The 20,466-nt window shown below is 41.8% G+C and overlaps 2 protein-coding genes across 2 annotated transcripts in view; one reads left to right on the top strand and one right to left on the bottom strand.

The window, feature by feature from the left end:
• Positions 1-12,705: 12,705 nt before the first annotated feature.
• On the bottom strand, positions 12,706-13,537 carry LOC128251679 (uncharacterized). The gene is given in 3 exon segments (XM_052978769.1): positions 12,706-12,725; positions 12,728-12,884; positions 13,532-13,537. Coding segments are annotated over 3 exon segments (183 nt in total).
• Positions 13,538-16,173: 2,636 nt separating this feature from the next.
• The window catches only part of LOC128254850 (hemicentin-2), a 66,412-nt gene continuing 62,119 nt past the window's right edge, over positions 16,174-20,466 (top strand). Inside the window, 1 exon segment of the mRNA XM_052984212.1 lies at positions 16,174-17,389. The gene's annotated coding sequence lies outside the window, so the exon portion shown is untranslated.

The following is a 20,466-nucleotide window of genomic DNA, read 5'->3' on the forward strand; positions in this document are numbered from 1 at the left end:
TAATTATGTTCCACTAGCTTAAGCGCACTGCAGCGCCTGCAACAGAAGCAGGGCCACCCCAAAACCTACCCCAGAGCCACCCGAATCCACAGCCACCCACACCCACACACCCACATCCACACCCACACATTCGCTGGCAAAGTAATTAAAACGCTTGGCCCATTAAAAATTGTACTCTACGGAGCCGAACTCGAAAGTTGAGCCTCTGACTGGCAGCTGAACTCGAATAAAACAAAGCAATACAAAACAACTTTAGACGTCTGCGCAGTGGCATACATTTGACTTTAATTAGCTGCCACGCCCACAGTCTTCTGCAGTTGTCAAATGCGCAAAGTTTTTGCTGGTCGAACCGAAAAAAGAACTTATAGTACTTCCCCAACTGCTTTAACGCTCCACTTAACTGGTCAGTCAGCCTTTTAAATGGCTTATCGCAATGCCGAAGACACTCCCAATATTTCAGGAATTATTGCTGATTTATGAAAATTCCCAGCATTTCGCAAGTTTCTCTCGGTTCAACCATTTCTTTGCTTTTTTATGTTTAGCTAAGGGGCAAATCTATTTTTCATGTTGAAGACTTTCAATGCCAGTGAAGTGCAAAGTAAAGTAAAGAAATATGTGCCACAAAAAAAAAAAAAAAAAAAAAATGAAAATGAAAATGAAAGGGAAGGAGGAGTACGGAAAAATCAAATAAGTGGAAAACGAAAGAAGGACGACGAATGCAGAGTGGCAACTAAAGCTCAGCAGAAAAAACTTTGTATTTCAATCTGTGCAAGAAAGTTTCGGAGCGCACGGCAAAAGATTGAATGAGTGTTAATCAATGGTAATGCGTGCTGGCAACCCAAGAAGAAAAAGGGGCGAAGGTTGCTGGGTGGTATATCCTGTATCCCTTTTTCCCCGCAGCAGAATAGGTAAGCTGCAGACGAGGACTGCTGCGCACCGCAAAGGAAAGAAAACACAAATTTGCAATCAAAAATTTTCACCAGCATTGCACATGAAAAAAACTGTACAGAGCTGAACTTTTCCGGCATGCAGTTTTTACTTGGGCAACATTGTCAGTGTCCGCAGGCTCATCCTATATCAATCCGAGTGCCCCCTACACTTTATTTTTACGTTCGTGGTGAGCAGCGCTCCTTTAATTACTGCCACATGGAATTTGCATGCTTTTCAAACTGACTTGGCGCTGGCAATTATGGCAGATGACATGCCCACATTCATATCACATGTCCACGGTCCACGGTCCACTGTCCACCACTCCCCGCACCATTCATCATAGTAAGAGCACCAAAGAGACTCATTTCGGCTGACTTTGGGCTGGCCAATGCTTTTTGATCCAGCCAGCAGCCTCTGTGCGGGAACGATTGCGGTGCCATAAATTGCAAACGGACCCCGTCTCCACTAGTGCTGGGCCACTAGCTTTTTTCTGGCCAAACCAGTCTAAGAAAAAAACATTCAACTTTTTCCTACTGCATTACCGGCCTTTTCTCAATATATATATGTTGTTAAATATTGTTGTCAAATATCGCATTTAACCGCTTGAAAGGATCAAGTAATGATTTTCAGTAATTAATATAGTTTTAATTTTGATTTTTCAATACGTGTCTTATACATTAAATAAAAATGTACAAATTATAATTATATATTATATTGTTCTTGGGATTCTACAAATTTGAGGCTTATTTGTTAAGCTCCGCCTGTACAAAACTTTCTATATTTACAGCGTGCTAAGCTATTTTTTAACAGTATTGGCGTTTTCTATGTTTTTTTTTTTTTTAAATGTGTGCAATAATACCAGACTGTTGGTTAATATATATTTGCTTAAGAAACATCAAGTTTGCAGGATATTTATTTTTTGCATACGTGCCAATTTTAATTGGTTGCGGTTGGGCCTTGAACAAATGCACACTTTTTATTTGGGACTTGGCTGATTTAAGCTTCCATGGATTTTCCTATTTCAAGCTGATTTCGAAGCCTGAGCAGGTTGAATGTCTGTAATCTGTAGACATCATCACTGGTCCCCCCATTTGCTGCGGGTTTCGATTTCACGACCAGAGGCTAGGCGACCAGCTCTCCGCACTCTGATTGCGCCTTATTGAAATTGGACGCCATTTGTGTTCAATTAGGCTATGCTAATTTGCTGCAAGTCGCGCGGCGACCACTCGGATTGCTGCGAGAGTTTAAATCGCTTTAAAGACTTGCGCCGCGCGCTTTATCACGCTCAAGTTGGCTTGCCGCTTTTGCGGTTATTTGATTTAGAATTTCAATGAAAATATTTCACAGCTGACATATTAGTAAATAAATGATGCGCTCCGTTGACCAGTGTCCGCATTGACAAGCTGATTGATTGTCCTGCGTAACCGAAATAAAAAATACACAACTATTTCAATTGCGTTTATTTGCCTTTCGGGAACAACTAAAATTTCAATAAATTGCTAAATTTGATTCGTCTGCAACGCATTTTATTTATTTTTCGGTAAGCGCGCCCGCCCTGTGCGGCAATCATGTAAATATTATTTTTCATCAACAGAATTAAAATTGAATTTGCATCACACCCGGTATCTGTTTTGTATTCCGCTTTCTGACACATATATTTTTTGTGGAAGCGCGACATTGTGGTCAGAAATTGAATATTGCAGCTTTGTGTGCGTGTCGAACAATAATCCACTGGCCGGCAGTCAACTAATTATTACAATTTGCACAGATTTCTGAATTTAGCATAAATGCAGCGTTGTGCTGTCAATCAAGCATTGCGCATACGACGCGTGGGCCGCCAAACTCGAAGCGAAACGAAACGAAATGAAACGTAATCGTTTGCATGCGCTTGATTGCATTTTCTCCGTAAATTCATTACCAACACGCTGATGCGTTTACCGTCGATGAATTTGATGACACGGATATCAACGTCGATGCGGATGCTAACGACGACTTCGATTCGCTTTTAATTGCATTAATACTGCGGCCGGGGCAAGGACCTTCCGCCGCTCCTTCGTCGTCATCGTCATCGTCATCGTCGTCGTCGTCATCGTCCCCAATCTGCGCAATTCAATTTGTCAACCTCCCAAGGAAATCTGAGGAAAGCTGCTTCAGCCAGACAGCCCCAAATTCTCAATATCAATTTCAATTTAAAATTGTCTTGCAAGAGAGTTCTGATTTCGGAGGCTCCGGTTTCGTTGATGGTAACCGAGTACATTGAAGAGTTGAGTTCTGGGAAATTTAAAGTCAATTTTAATTAGAAAAAAATATGCCATCTAGCTGGGATCGTACCGAGAAAGATGAGAGTTTTTAAAAGTGTCGCTGATGTTTTCCCTATGAATTTTTCAAGGGATATTCAAAGCATCTGCCCACACGGATTCTCTTGCCCCTTTGTTGCCATTAGACACACCACTCAATATTCAATTTCTGGCCAAAAACACTTTAATGCGCGAACGTGGTCACGGAGCCTGAGTGCTGTTTTCCTTTATAAGCGGGGTGATTTCCCACCAAAATGGGTAAAAGGAAAAGGGAAGGAGAAGAGGGGAAAAGGGAAAAGCTCTTCCACGCCCACACCGTCGACTTGGACGCTTCATAACCGTTTGGCTGTGGCGCCCCTTTGACATTTTGTCTCATTTTCTGGCTATTTTTAAGCAATTCAATTTAATTTTATTAGTTTTGGCAAAACTCAAACAACTGGGACACAACAACAATAACAACAAGGTGACCCCTCCCTTTCCCTTTCCCTTTCTCTTGGCTTGACCCCATAAAACCAGAAAGTGTAGCATAGATAGAGAGATACACAGATACCGATTCGGATACATATTTATATGGCATTTGTTTAGCTTTTCATTGGCTCTGTCTATTTGTGAGATTTTTATTCGTCTCGTCCTGGCTCCATCGACTCGTCTCGTCCGCCACATAAGTTTTAAGCCATAAAAAGACCATAAAATGCATTCGTAACTTTTTTTTACCAATGTTGTTTGTTTGTTTTGATACTCCCCCGCACTTGGTTCAGTCTCCGATGTTTGATTTTATTGTTATGATTGAGCAAAATGATGTGCCAAATGTGGGTCCAAGTCTATATTGAGTGTGCCCCGGGTTCGGGTGGTCAGTGAATTATGCCCAAAACTTCGCCACTTAAGCTTCAATTACTTTTACGGCTTAATTATGCGAATGAGATGCGACCCGCATTTGTAGAGCCATCAGCTCGATACTTTATTCGGAAACGCTCGGATGCCATGTAAGGGGCACATAAAAATCGCACGAAATTAGGCGGTATAATGTTTAAAACTCGAGTTGATGTGCGTGAGGGCGGCGCATTAGAAACAATTGAAAACTATGCACAATATAAAAGTTGGCTTCGAGTGCACAAACTAGAATGCAATTAATTAATTGCATTCAAACGATGTCCTGGTGGTGGGGGAATATTCCATTTGGATTTTCCCGTTTCCGGTCTTATGTGCGAGAAAAGTTAGTCGGCAGCGTCGACGAGCAAACATTTTTAACTTCCGCACGGCATCACGTACAAGCTGCCTTGAATGCGCTTTTCTTGTATGCAATCCCTCTTATATGGCCCATTGTTTCCATGTTTTCGCATTGCCTTTGTTTTCACACGTATTGATTTCAGGGCAAAAACTTTGCCATGGGCTTCTCTTACTAATTCAATTCCATTACCAACTCAACTGGGGATTTATCGGTAAGAGCTCACTAAATCGTTGCAATTAGCCGACCAAAAATAAGTCTATCGAAACAAAACAATTGAGGTGAATAAAAAATACAAAGCAGAAATTAGCAAATGTCGCGTAGAGTGAAAAATTCAGCTGAAATCAGTTGGCGATTCACGATTCGCTACTCGCGACTAGCGACTGAAAGAGATCGCAATGAACCTGACATTTGTGTGTAGCAGGTGGAGAGGTAAAATCGGGACTGGGATTGCCGCATTTCATTTCGCAATAAACTGGACTTTACTCAAAATGAACGACCAGCCAGCCTGCAAATGCAATAAAAATGTTAAAAAAAAAAAGAAATAGGGAGCACTGCGTCGACTGGAGCAGAAACCAAAACCAACAAGCAACAACGGATCGAAGCGAATGAAACGGAACCAAACCAAACCAAACCAAACCAAACCGCCAAGCCAAATCAATGCCCACAAATGGCACCAAACAACATTGGAAGTGTGGCATGGTGTGTGCGTACAATGAATGAAGAGATTTTCCAGGAGCTAACTAGTTTCTGGCACAGTCGAATACCCAGCGGAAATTCACGAATTTTATTTCATTGTTAGTGCTAAACAGTTTAGATACCGCACCTGTTGAGGGCTCTGCTTCCAATCAAATAATATTTATCTTTGGAATTAAGTCGAAATAAAGTAGAAATTCTTCTTCTCAAGCGTAAAACGTTTTTCCGAAATAAAATAGATGTCGAGGTCAAGCAAAGTGAAAGAAATTTTGAGTACACAGGTTAAATATTCCTTAAACTTTTTGCGTAATTTAAAAAACTTCTTCTTTCGCGTAAATAAAAATAATTTAATATTTTTCAAACTATTTGTAATTGCCAAAAGAAAATTAAATTGATAAATTATTTTAAAAATTGAAAACAAACATTTTCAAAATGATTTTTTAACAAAAATTTAAAAGGCAATACCTTAAAAGTATTAAGGGGTGCATATGGCGGATACTCCAGCTTTGGCAGCGGTATTGGCTGGCGGAGCGACATGCAGGTTCGTAAATTCAGAGATAAACATAAATCGAGCGTAATTCGGGCATAAAGCGCTGCTGCAGCTGCTCTGCGACCGTCACACATTGGCCATTCGAACCGGACCAGCTGTCCACACGAACGCGGCCAGGGACAATCGAACGGAGGGACTATTTGCACAGATCGATTAAAAATTGAATAGCGGCCATCAGGAGGTCCTTCTGACCTCGGGCGACCCCTGCTGCTACCGTATTCAACCCCTGAAGGAGGCAGCGGGGGTGTGGAGGGATGCGACATGGCCCTGCCCGATTGAGTCCGCCAGAAGTCAGAGCAAGTGTATCTCAATGGTGGCCAACAGGTGTCCGATCTGACCCACAGGGCCTCCGAACCAGCTCGCAGCTTAAAGGTTCGGCCTTCAAGAGGGCCCAGTTCCGCAATCCGCTTAAATTGATTGCACTCCCCTGTTGTCGGCGAAAGGATGTCCCCAGCACTGTGTTGTCATGGCCACAAGAAGCCCCCAGAATGCTCGACAAAATGGCAGAAGTCGGAGGCCAAAGTCTGCATCGAGTGCATGGGAATCTGTTAATTATAAATTCTTGAAATGGTTTTATGCGCAAAACTGTGAGCTGCTGAGCGCTGAGGCGTGCACTGGATTTCCAAGGCAAGTTGGTGGTGTTTACAAATTCAGTGTCTATTCAGTTGGCACAGAAATAATTCCATAGTTTTCTTGTTTAGTAGAATAAAAATTCTTTCAAAAGTGTATTAACATAATTTATTTAGAACGTTTTTGAATTCTAGTTGTGGGTATTTTCATTTTTATTGCAAATTATTGGAATGGATAGCGTTTTTATTATTTCAGGACATTTAATGGAAGTTGCAAACATTGAAGTAAATTATTGATCTATCTAAGCCCAAATTATGATGTCTAAAGCGAGTAATCTTAAGCACATCATATTACCATTTATACCTTTTCTTAAGTTCGGTTTACTTCAGTTTTAGATGTTTTATTTTGATATCAGGTACTTTTTGAAGAATATAAACAAATTATATGTAGGTGGGCTGGTTTTAGCTGGTATATGTGAGAAATTCTTGAAAAGTGTTTGTTAGGATGGGAAAACTACTTCATCTTGTATATCTAAAAATCTGAGAAAGCAACTTCAATAATCCGTATGTATTTACATTTTGTAAAGCCCTAAAGCAAAGCCTTAAAATAGAGGCTTAAAGTCTGCGATATTTTTTGTCCCTGCTGCTGTCAATAAATATTCCTTGGCAACGTTTGCAGCACTTCCGTTGCACTGGCGCAAAGGATGGCCCAACACGTCCCAGTTCGACCCTGTTCCCGTTCCCGTTCCCGTCCCCGTCGCCTCCTCAGAAGTGGGATTGCAGTGAAATGATTTTAAATAACAGCAGTTACCGGCCGCCTCCCCGGATGGTCCTATGCCTTTGGATGGAACTCCCGCTGGTGGCACAGGCACACACACACACACACACACACACACCTGCACTCCGTTTTTCAGTTCGGCAGATGGCGCATACTGTAATTAATATGGCCGTGATTATGTCGAACAACGGGCAAAACGATTAGTTGGGCGCGTACGCATAATGCATGTCCTTGAAATCGAAACGGCAAACATTGCATTATCGCCAGTGGCAAATATTGCAATTAATATCGATTGCAATGTGTATCTACGGCTGTGGATCTGTGGATCTGCGTATCTGTAACTGGGCCCGAGGGGTTGCGTTTTGTTTGTCCCACTTTATGGGCCGACTGCACGCAGGGCCAGCTGTCGAACCCACCCATTCGACCCATTCCACCCTCCAGCTTACTGCATTTATGAGTTATTCGGTAAGGACAATAACAAATGTCCAGTCCTCCGGTTCTCGTTGGCTGCACTTTGTGACAGAAGTCCGTAAAATTGTTTTGGGTTCTGCTAATTTATCTGCAGCATTTGCCTAATTTATGTTATTGCCGAGTTGTTTGCCCGTCCCTAAATCATATTGACGAATGGACAGATACCGCGAATCGTGCTGCGCACACACACACACAGGCAACCATTCCGGCCAGAAATCGTTGTTGCCGCCGGCTTTAAAGCGTTGAAGGACAATTAAAAAGGACCGAATGCGGCGGAATGGGGGTAGCGGGCTTTAAAAAAAAAGACGGTGCGAGCTGGGAATAAATAAAATTAACTACGAGTTGCGGTTACACATTCCAATTTGCTGTTGTTGCATTTTATGCGGCTGTGAAAGAGGCGGCTATGAAAATAAAGTGACCGCCCTGAAAACCCGCAACCGAACCCCCCACCCCCCGCGAAAAAAAACCTCTTGCCGGCGGTCCATTTACGGCAAAAACAAAAACAAAATCGAGAAAATACTGGGAAAAAAAAGGAGGAAAATTCGTACAAATACAATGCGCAATTGCAAAAGCGTTAAAAAGAGCAACAATGTTGTGCGCACCAAGGATGGGGGGTTGAGTGGGTGGTTGGGTGGTTGGGTGGTTGGGTGGGGGTGGGGATCGGCATTGGGGGAAAACCCAAAGGGCATAAAAGCGTGTGCGTGGATATACAATGCTGGTATAGGTGATGCTCTCTCCCTGTCTCCCTCGGCTCTTGTGTCTTTGTTGCTCTCCACAATAGTTTGCGTTTTAAACAAATGGAAAGCGTAGCCAAAAATAAAAGCCGAAACAATTTTATTGAAGATTGCGAAACGCAAACATGCTCTTCCGTACACACACACAATCGAATCGATGCAGGTGCACATGAGGAAAATTTTAAGCTACAGATGCTAAATTCGAAATAATGCGGATGAATCTATGATGACGTTATTAAAGTTTTAATAAGTTAACTTTAAATTGAACTAAAAAAAAAAAAATAACAGTTTTAAGTAAAAATCTGTTTCTGAAGAGAGCATTAGTTTTTGAACGTGTGGAAAGTTGTTAAAAATTTTCAAAAATCGACTTGTAAATTAGGAAAATCTTAAGTTTACTACTGATCACTAAGTAAACTAAGATATCAAACTTTGCTAAAGGGATTCTACAAGTTAAATAACATATATGAGGTTCTAGCCTGAAATTAAATTAAAAAGTTAAGTTAGTTAAACTTTTTTGTATTGGTAATATATTTTGCTAATATAAATAAAAACAAATCTCATTTAGTAATATTTTTAGCAAGTTCATTATCTTTTTGATTTATTTTGACCTAGTTTTTGCACTTTTTTTTCCTTCTGTATCCACGCACATACAAAATTGCCAGGCAGCCGGGAAAGGTACGCAAAAATGTTGCCAATCGAAATTCCCTGGCTGGGAAATGCACTCCCACTTTTTGCCCAACGTGTGCCATCTCACAGAATCTGAGGGGGTGTGGCAGTAGCTGTAGCAATAGCAATAGCAGTTTGGGCCTCTTTAGAGGGATAGAAAACACTACGCACACGCCAGCCAACGGACGCATGTGCTGTGTACACGAATTAAGTCCACTCACTTCAAAATGTTTGAAACATTTCGCCGTAATAAAGTGCGTTTTGCCCGCTCCTCTGGCATTACATTTTTTAGGGGCGGGAGTGGGTGCAACTTTTTCTGCAGATCTGGATAGTTGTTGTTGTTTTGTTGTTTGCGCTGACAGCATTTCAGTTATTTTCCGACAGTTACGCTGGACGAGCAGCAGTGGGACATAAAAAGTTTTGCAGTATCCCGAATTTGTTGTGCAGTCGGAAGCACATGTATCTACAGCTCAAGCCGAACTAGCCAGTAAATTAAAGATTAATTTGTGTAATTTATTGAATAAAAAGTTGCAGATTAAATTATTAAAAGCTAACATGAATTCCGAGGTTTTAAAGGCAACGAAATAATTTGCTTATCACAGGAGTAAATTAGAACAGTATTAAATAGTTTTAGTAAAAGAGTTTAAGTTAGATTACGTTGAGCAAAAAATGTATTTTGTGAAATACAAGGTGAAAAGTTTTTGCAGCCACATTTTTACGAGTACCTTGAAATTTAATTAGGCTTCTGGCTTGAGGGGATTTTGTGCACTGATTCTGGTTTTAAAAACCCAACCACCATGGAATTTCGTGGCAACTTTCAATAGTGCCTCAAACTACTATTTATGGCCAGCGTACAGCGATTTCGCATTTTAAAATTTAAATGTTTGCAGTGAGGGTGTGGGGGCAGAAGGCGAAGGGAGTGGGCATGGCTGTGGCCAAGATCAACAAGCAGTGTCAGATAAGATCCGAGTGGTCATTAGTGTCCTGCAAACAAGTGGCGAGCCTGCTGCTCAGCGCCCTCGACACCAGGCAGCAAAAAAAATAACAAACAAACAAAAAACGAACAAAATAAAACAAAAAAAAAAAAAAAAAGAAAAGCAAACCACTTGACCATAAACAAACTTCACACCTCGCACTGTACACTTTTGCCGAGAGAGAATGAGAGACCTGAAGTGTCCAGGAATAAACACTTGAAAATGCTGGCAGGGAAGGGTCGCCCATCGCCCGTCACACTCCTCCATTGTTGTTTTGTTTGACAAAGGCAGGACTCGCAGGACAAGCGGCACTAATGGGGCACAGTTGATGTGAACAGGACACGCAGGGCGAATGCGAATGGTCAGCCGATTCCATTTGGAGGCGGTCATCGGCCATCGACCATCGACCATCGACCATCGGCCAGCGGCCAGCTGTGCTGCAACCAACTCCACTCCTAAGCCGATCAATTATCGGTAATTAGGCGCGCGTTTTCAATTAGCCAACTGCATTGCGAGCGTTTTGCGGCTAATGAGTACCGCACACACACACACACACACACACACAAACACACAGTCCCTTTTTCGATGGAAAAGTGTGAAATTATCGGGGAAAGGTCGCACAATTGGCATTGACATTTATAATTACGAACAGCATGGCAGCGGCTCAAAGGACGAAAAGGATCGGCCAAACAATGCCGCTGTCGGGCACTCAGACACACTCGATTTCAGCTACAGACACCGTCGGCTAACCCATATGGTTACAGATACATTCACACCCACATCCCTGGATGGGCTCGATTGGGCACAGACCAATCATCGGCCCAAAAGACTCGAATTTGAATGGATAAAATGGCTTGTTTGTGACATGTCAGACGGAAAAAAATTTGAACAAGGGCGGGGACTAAAAAGAGGGTGTGGCTAATTATGAGCACATTGCAAAATTTAAAATCAATATGCCGCTGAATGAAAGCAGACAAAACAATGCAACGTTTCCGCCTGCAATACCTTATAATACACTATTTTTCAGGGGGCAAAAAACCTCGTTTCTGAATAGAAAGATATCAAAAACAAATCAGTATTATAAATACTTTTCAATTTTTAAAATAAATTTGAAACGTTCGTTGGCTTTTCTGGCAAAGAGTAACGAGCTTGAAAAATTTGTTTTTATGCTGTTTAAAATTAAAAGAAATTCTTTTTTTTCACTTTTAATTATAATGACAAATATGAAATGAGTCTTAAATATATTTACCAATTTTATTTTCAAATAAGTAAGAATTTTTCTCTATAATGGGTCGGTATTGCTTCTCATATTTTAAAACTTTATTTTTTGCTCTTAATACCAGTTTGAATACTGGTACTTAAGAAATTAAGGAATTGTTTGTGTTGATGTGCAGATTTGATAATAGAATGTTTTACCAATCAACTGACTTATTGTATGTCACAGAATTTGGCCAGATAAGTATCTCTTAATAGAAATGCGTCGTCAGCGGTTCTTGGAAGAGGGTATATCGAGTTCATTGATCCTCGCACAATATTTCCGCTTTGTTTCCTCGCTTTTTTATAATGTGCAGGCAAATGGCTGCCATATGGTGTGTTAGTGCCTGACAACCTTGTTGTTGCCATTGGTGTTGCCGCTCTGGTTTCTGCTCCTGAGGTTGTCATTGTTGTCCGCTTTTGACACGCCAACATGACCGCAAATGAGATTCTACCTACCTTTCCCAGTCTTTTCTTTCTTTTCTGCCTTTCTGCCTTTCTGCTTTTCCTTGTTGGCTCTGCATCTCACTTTTTGCCGGTGACGCCCATACGCACCTACACCCAACACCCATCAAAGAACCTGGGCACAGGATAACCCCGACTGTCGTTTGCTGCTGCTGTTGTTGTGGTGCTCCTGTCAATGACTTTTCATAAGGTTCATTTTGCTGACAGTTCATATTACCAGATTTCTTTCCCACACAGCCAAAGGTGTTGGTGTTGGGCTGTTGTGTGCCTGAAAATTGAATGTTTAGTGGGGAGTTTGAGTAGCTGGAGGGGGGGGCCCATCAATAACTTGCAATTAAGGAACCCTCATGCGGGGAGGTGTGAACGACTCCTTGGCCGATTAGAAAACATTTCGAACAAGCAAACAAACAGACAAACAAAGCAAACGAGTGCCAGCAATTTCCTCTCACTTTCTATCTATCATTTGGGGGAGATTCGGATCTTGAGCCGGCTTTCCCTCATAGTTCTGGGCCGCAATCCTCCTGGTGGCTCAGTGTAATTTAGATTTATGCGCCCCGCAACCGCTTTCACCCTCTCGTGCACAGGGAGAAAAACAGAGGGTTATAGAGTTTATCTATACTTATCTTATACAGTTAATTATCAGAATTTAATTTATAAGTACTTATTTGCTTAAAAATGTACTTCAAATATATTTTTTTGTTTTGCTTTAACATTAATCATTTTTTACATTTAACATTAACATTTTTGGTTCAATATGTATCTTAATACAAAACTTAATTAGAAATAAAAAATTGGCAATAAAATTTCAGTTCAAAAAGTAATATTAAGGTAGAAATATTTAAATTGGATAAGAAAGTAATAATACATAGGTATTTTTTTTAAATATTTCCTCTTTTTGCCGAGCTAGTACAATAGCAATGCAAAAATTGTATATTTTATTGTCATGTCTATAAAATCGTTCTAATGCTGCATAATTATATAGTGTCAAATGTCAATCCCGTCTCCCTCTTTTCTCTAACTGCAGCGTATCTAAGCATCTTGTATCGGAGTCCATCTATAGCAAGTCAAGCCGCATTTTGCGTTGATTATGGTTGATTTATATGACAGGCCAGCCTCCGCCGCCAGAGCCTGCCACGAGGGTTGTCGCCGCTGCCCCGGGAGATGTGTTAATCCATCGCAGCTAGGACTATATCGACTACATGGGCTACGCTGGGCTGCAGTGGTCTTCGGTGACTTTTGACTTTGGTTCCGTTTTAATTGAGCGCCAAAGCACGGCTGTCGGAGCACGCCCCCATAAATCAAGCGGGCTGTCGGCCTGTGAGTTATTCACTCAGCCGCAATGTCCAGCTGTCAATCATTTACGTAGTTTGGTGCGTAAAAAAGGAAACGACAATTTAACGGCGGTGTGGTAGTGCTCAGCTCCCCCAATCAGCCGGAAAAGGAGCGGGCCTGGCGCGATTAAGGGGCCACCCTTTTAAGGGAAACTTCATTAGGCCAGAAAGGCTGCCCTGGGGCCAAAACGGCAGCCGCTTTTAATGAGCCCTCAACAGATTCAGCTTAAAGGAGAGTGGGTGGGAAGTGGTAATGGAATGGGCAATGGGTAGTGGGTAGTGGAAAAGCAGAGGCACGTGACATGACAGTTGGAGATTTTCTTTATTTTCAGCGTCAAGCTGCGAGCTTTCTAAGCTGCTGCTGCTGCTGCTGCTGGTGATGATTTTTCGGATTGTGAGACATAGGAAGTTGTTGAAATCTTGTGATGCATTAAAATTTGCAAGTTTTGACTTGGCTTTGTCTGTGTGTGGTGTGGGGCAGAGTGGGTGGGTCCTGTGTCTGAGTGCGTGTGAGTGACAGTTGTGTGTCAGTGGCACGCTTTTCCATCTTTCGGCAGCATTTTCACTACACACACACACACACACACACACTGGCATTTTATGCAAATGTCGCTTTTCTGCGTAGCTGCCTCGCTTTTTAATGAGCACACACCCACAGAGGTTGGCACACAACCACAGTTGACTGTGCGAGTTTTCTTCTGTGACTGTGTGTGTGTGTGAGTGGTGTGTCTGTGTGTGTGACCCAAGTCCTGCGACTGTGAAGCAATTAAAATGAAATAAGCAAAGTTTTTTCACCCGACAAACAAATTTCCACTGCAACATCAAGACAAATGTTAAAATGTCATAGCCACACCGTAAAGAAATATCTTAAATGATGATTAATTAGCTGTAATTTTTCTTTAAGTTTCTTTTAGATTGCAATTGTAATTTCCAATGTTTTGGCACCCTTGTTAGAAATCTGTTAATGTTTATTTTAATTCCTTTTTAGCAACTTTAAGTTTTAAAATAGATAAACTATAAAAACCATGTCTTTGGATTTCTTTTGTTGGCGAAAAGAAGAATAAGAATATTCCAGATTTTAATGAAAGTCACGAGTGGGGAAAGGAAAAGTGTGAATAAAAGAGGAAATAAAGTTGGGGCCGTGACTCGTTTGGTCGTTTTGGTTTAAAAGCCCATTTGCTACTCAATCAGCTGGCATCAAGAATTGCTTTAAAAGCATTTGCAATGCCTCCGCCACTCCCCGTCTTGCATTTGTTACGTCCCTGTTATCCTTGATCCTATTTGCGATTTTCCATTCTGCAGCGCTCGAGTGGAAGTGGCCATACCATTCAAAACGAATGCGCCATGTGCATAGGTGTGAAGGTTGCCGCGGGCGAGCAGCTGCAACACCGGTGCATAAAAGGCTAATGCCCCGGGAAGAGTGGAGGCCGTACCACCACCCAAATGCCCTGGGTGGCTTAGAAGTGCAACAGCTTGCAAGCCACATTGCCACTTGGCGGGCTACAATCTGTGACCATTTTGCAGCAGTCACTTTCATTTAGCGTGTTGAATATTCGGAATTTAATAGAAGGCAGTTAAAACTCACAACAAAGGTGTACCAAATCAATTGATTATACATACATTAAACATTTCAAGGCTAAATTTGAAATTTTACTATCTGAAAAAAGCACAAGCCCGACCTTTAATCCTCCTTTATTTATATACATATGATTTGATAAGTGGAATTGGAGGTACAGGTCAGGGTTTCTTATCGGAGCAGTAAATTTGTTTATTCGAATGGAATTAATGTTAAATATTTGTCAGCACTTCAATGCTTAAAATGAACACACTTGAGTTTATAAATAAATAAATAAATTTTCTTTATAAAATCTAGCTATAGGAATAAAAAAAAACCTACTTATTTGCCACTAAGAACCCTATTTTAATTTTAATAAATTTTTTAATGTTGCCTCAACATTTGTTGAGTTGCCGTCTACCATGTTGTGCAACACTTAACGAAGGTGATTCAAGCAACACGGTAAATGTGTTGCAAAGACTTGACAGAATCAACATGTTGCCGTCGGCTGTTTGTCAATTTGTTAATAGCAAAAAATAAGTAAATCTGTTTATAAGAAGGGTATATCATTCTATTTTCGGAAAGGAAATAAAAAGGGAAACTAAAATACTTGAATGGAAGCTTTTATTTTTCCATTAAAGAACCCTACACCATTTGGTTGTAATTGTTTTTGTTCAGACAAATAGTCACGTTTTTGAAACATTTAGACCGATTTTTACTTACTTAATTATATATCGTACAATCTTAATTTTATAACAAACAGCAAGCCCGTTAGTGTTAGCCGAGTAATACATTAATATATCAATGAGATGCCTTAATAACCTGTTAGTCCCACACACTCCCACTTTGTCAATTATGGCTTAATATAAATGCATCATGACCCGCACAGCCTACGAACCAAACCAAAATAAAGCAATTCGAACAATGTAATCGCCGGGCGGTAGTTAATGCTCCCAGGCCATTGATAATCCTTCGCCAGGACGACAGGAAAGCCCGCTCATGCCGTTTGCCAGGGAATAACTCAATTATGGGGTTAGTTATGGACACGGATCTAGTGCCCTAAGAGAGCCACAGCCCCAAGTTGACCCCGGCTGACCCCCCAGTGGAGGGACAAAGCCTTTGGCCATTTTGCTGTCAAATTAGTGCCTAGCTCGGGGCCCATAATTGGCCGAGCCGAAAGTTTTTACACGCAGCCATAAAAGATTTATGGAAATTATGCATGTGTTTTTGTTTATCCCGCTGCCACAGGAAGCGTCCAAATCGGGCCGGGATTTATGAGAGGTGCCGATAAATCACATGGCGAGTGGCCCATTAATTGGCTGCAAGCGACCGAGTGCCGAAACAACACTCGACCAGTTGCCAAAGGTCACGTCTTGGCGGCATGTTGCTGCCGTGCGGCACACGAGCAACATGCAACACGAGAGTAAGAGGGCGTAAGCGAGAGCGAGAGCGAGAGCGAGAGCCCGTGCTCGTGCTCGTGACCGCCGGCACCGAGTTCCGCCCGAACCGAGAAAGCGTGAATGATATGCGGTGTGTGTTGCCGCCCCGCAGCAACACCAGCGAAGAGCAGCAGCAACACCAGCGGCAGCAGCAACAACAAGCAGCACCAGCAGCAGCAGCAGCAGCAGCAGCCGAGCAGCGGCAGCTGCGATTGTTGTTTAGTTCTTATCCGTGGCTCACAGCGTTTGGTTCGTCGTGCGGTTGCCGCTCTGTGCCATATCCATTGAAATCCGGACGGGGTCCCAACTCTGCACGTACCCCGAAAAGAGATCCCCTTCGACTGGGCTTCTCGAGACAGTGTCTAATTTTTTATCGCAGCCAACTTGCAATTTATGTGGCTAATTAGAACAAAGAAAAAAAGAGGCGACGGTGGACCATTAGTGCGTGACTCTCGAATGCTGTAAGTGCTGCGCATCCGTCAGGTTGCGTGTGCCGCGCCCCTGCCGCCCACAAAAAATAAAAAGAAAAAAAAAAAAGACACCGTGCCGGAAGAAAATAATAATACACTTCAGCTATCAAAACACTCGAAAAAGGCTGGAACAAAAAAAGAAACGGAATCCTTAAAATCTGCAATGCAAAAAATAAACGAAAAGGAATTGAAATTTAGGGCAATGGCGGATTACGACCAGCAATAACAGCCGAAAGCGGAAAATAAGGCAAAGGAGGCGGCATCGCCAAGTGTGCGGGAAATTCAACAGAACAGAAAAGTACAGAACAGAAGAGTGAATTGCGGAAAGTGCGTATGGCAGATAGACCCAAGTAAATCATATGGAAATGTGAACGCGTCACGCTGCCTCATTAACGTTTTGCCACCGCCGCCGCCCTCCAGTTGCGTGTGGGTCATCAATTAATTTCAGCCAGTTTTCGCACTTAAAGCGCCAAAAAAGTAGCATTCAAAAAGAAGAAAACCATCGGACAGAGCGGAGAAATTAATGACACTAATAACACACTGCGGTTTCGTTTGTAGTGGTCAGTGTGTGCATCTGTGTGTGTGTGTGTGTGGTGCCGCGGTACGGGAATTGTGTTTTATTTCAGAGTGGGCGCAACAGTTCGTCGGCTCTTCTATATATATATATATATATATATATATATATATATGTGCATATGCATATAGACCACCCCCTCTGATCCGATCGGTCGCGTGCGCCATAATTTATCACAATTGTCATTGTCGGCAGCGAAAGTGCAGCATCCACAATAAACAAATACGAATTGTTTATGCAGACATCTTCCCCGAATACGGGTCAGTGCATTAGAACAATAGCTGCAAGCTGCAAAAGTTTGGCCCACTCTCTGTTGGCCAAGCAAAAACATAAATTAATCTCACTGTTGGCCGAGCTGGAGGCCTTGAGAGTTCCTCCGCCCTTTGGATTAGCAAACGAAAGAAACCCGGGGTGAGTCGACCAACCTCTGATTTGTAGCTGTAAGTCCTGGCTTACAGCTCTATTTGCATTGCCATCCAGATTCAGACAGCTTCTTGCGTGGGTTTGCTTTTGGGACAGATTTGTTTGCCTTTCAAATTTCCATGTTTGAGTGGGCTACCGTTTTGATGGTCACTTCTCGGTTGGATGCTTCAGAGCCGAGATTTATGTTCTGATTATCGTTGTTTTTCAGGGAGCAAAAGAAATTAGAAAAGAAAAGGCATTAGAAAGGCAGAGTAATAGAAATAATTAAAATACACAAATCAAGACGGGACTTGTGGACTTATCTTTGCTATTAGTACTATTTGTGCTCTTTGCTTTGGTTTTAAAGCCATTTCACAATTGTTATCTACTGTGTATACAAATAAATCACTTTAAAGATTGTCAAAACAAAATTTTAAATTATTAAGCTTTGTTGAAAAACTTAAGGCTCAATCATTTTTTGAATAAAATGTAGTGTGAAATTTTTCTATTTAATCTCAAAGTCATCGTTAATCAAAAGCATGCATTCCATTGACAAATTTATCCATTCCCTATTCACTTATTGTGTGTTCTCTTATCCGGCTTCTATATATATATATTTTTGGAGCGCAACCTTGGCAACAATCCGGTCAAATCTTTGCATGAATTTCGCTAAGCGCCTCTTGGTGCCTTACCGCTAAAAAAAAAGAATTCACTGTGCGTAATGCCATATGTACGTAGCTAGCAGCCCATATGGCACACATAAAAAGCAAATCACAAAATCCACTGAGCACCTCCCTTTCCCCCCGGAAAATGCGAGCAGTAAGCTCTCATATAAACGCTACCGCCGCAGGATATTTGCCAAGCCAACGTCCCTCCTCCAGGATCCAGAGGATCCAGTGTCGGCACATATACCTACACCCATGCGTATTATACTATATGTGCTGGCCTGTCCAGAGCTTGGTCTATTAAAGCAAATAGAAATCCAGTTCCAGCAGAACACACGAGCGGAAGTATAAAAGGCACCCAGAAACACCCGCACAAAGTTGAAAATATGAACATAACGAAACAAAACAAAACCAAGCGAAATGAAACGGGGCGATGAAAAAATTGCGAAAATCAAGTTGTGGGAAAGCAACAGAAAAACCAAAAAAAAAAAAAAAACAAAATTTAGGTAAATGCATGAAAAGAATTCAATTTTAAACAAAATGCCGGCAGCGTAACAAGCGGCAGAGTTTCCGCACGAAATGTGTGCCATGTGCAAATATGCAAGGCAAAAATAATGACTGCACTGCCAAACAATAAAACTTTCAATACATATTTTATTTGACTTTGTGCTGCAATTTTATGCATAATACCTGCAGCCATTGCTCCAGCGCCCCGAGATCTTGGCAAATGGATAAATATTATGGGTAATACAAAGCGGGCAGTTAGAAAAATCTTCGGCGAGAGTCCTATGCATAATGCAGAAGACATTGCATACAGGCTCGCAGGTTGCATAATCGCCCAAAGCGATAGCCATTTGGAAATTCCATTAAGCCCGGAATAATGAATGAAGCCAGTTTGAGCCATGGCCACAGGGAAATGCGCCAGCTGCTCAGCTGATCACGCATGGCGCTCGGGCATTTGGGAAATAGATGAAAATGAATCCTCGCACATTTTCCAATTAACGAAAATTTACAAAACGCCAACGCGCCTCGACTAAGCCGTGCAATTAAAAGCTCGAGCACGTAGAGTGCAGTGTGGGTGCTTAAAGTTGGTGGGTTCGTGGATATTCGGGTGTTCCAGGTGCCACGGAATATAGCCTGGCTGCATCCGCACGTAGTATGCAAATTATTGCAAATTATCGGCGTAAATTGCATTTGGCTTTAATGGGTAGAGAGCGAGCGTCTGGAGCAGCGGCAGCTCCAAGTTCAATTATGCTTCCGCATTTAGGTTTTCGCCACTGTTTGCATTTAATTTCACATTTTGTCCCGGCGCTGATTTATGTATTTTCCCTCGACTTTGCATATTTACATTGTATCTATTTCCAAGAGAAGGCAGGCTGCTGGGATGTGAATCGGGATCCGGATCGAGTCTCGCTGAACTTCTGCCAGAGTAGGCTTCGATTTTATTTGCGTGTTGTCACGTCGCGGCTTTCGAAAAATCGTCGCCCTTGTGTGCCGGCGAGTGTGCAAATGCCGCTTTGGATATTTGTAATTCTAATGCCCCCAAAGTGCTCTCCGTGATTTGCATACGCATCCCAGCGATATGGGTAAGAATTCCTGGGCGGCAGACTTTCGTTGACCTCACACGTCTCAATTGCCGATGGAGTTGGAATTGGAATTCCTTGACCCCGCCGCTGCTCAAGTGTTCCAGCCTGCGATAGACATGTTATGGTGTTGTGTACCTCTTATCACATAATGCTAATTGTTTTTTGCCCAGCTAATTGCCGGCAATTCCTGCTCCATGGACCGTTGTCTGTGGCTCGGCCATAATTTATCAATTTGCTCTGCTCGCCTCTGCAAACGAAGCAAGTGAAGCGAATGAAGCGAGCCGGGAAAAACCAGCTTATCTCATGACAAACACACTTAAGCAGGGGGAAAAGCTCTTGCCGGAGGGAAACTCTCGTGTAGGTTGCTTGTAAATTTTTATTGGCTCTTAATGCAATAGAAACTATGGAGCCAACATGAACATTTCCAATTGAATTGGAAATAGGTATTAACAAGGCCATATAGATGCACGGGAATCGACAAATGGAGTACACAGAACGATATCAATAAGCATCTAAAGGGTGTTATAAAAATTGTTTTTAATAATAATATAACTTAGGTATTTTCAACGAATTAAGCTGGGCCTTATTCAAAATATCAAATATATTTTAAAAACATTTTTAAAATATTTTTTTAGAAAATGTTTTAAGTAAGAGCTGTTGGGTAATATAATATTAAAAATACTGTAAAATGTTTTTCTATGAAATTAAATTTATTGTTACATACCCATTTTAAATATAGATAAAATCTAACAAAAAAAAAAACTTTAAAAAACCTGTACGTGGAGAAAAGCAAGCATAAAAGAGCACTGCCATCCTGCGGAATACTGCTGAGCAA

Source organism: Drosophila gunungcola, chromosome 3R (assembly GCF_025200985.1).
Source record: "Drosophila gunungcola strain Sukarami chromosome 3R, Dgunungcola_SK_2, whole genome shotgun sequence".
NCBI lineage: Eukaryota > Metazoa > Arthropoda > Insecta > Diptera > Drosophilidae > Drosophila > Drosophila gunungcola.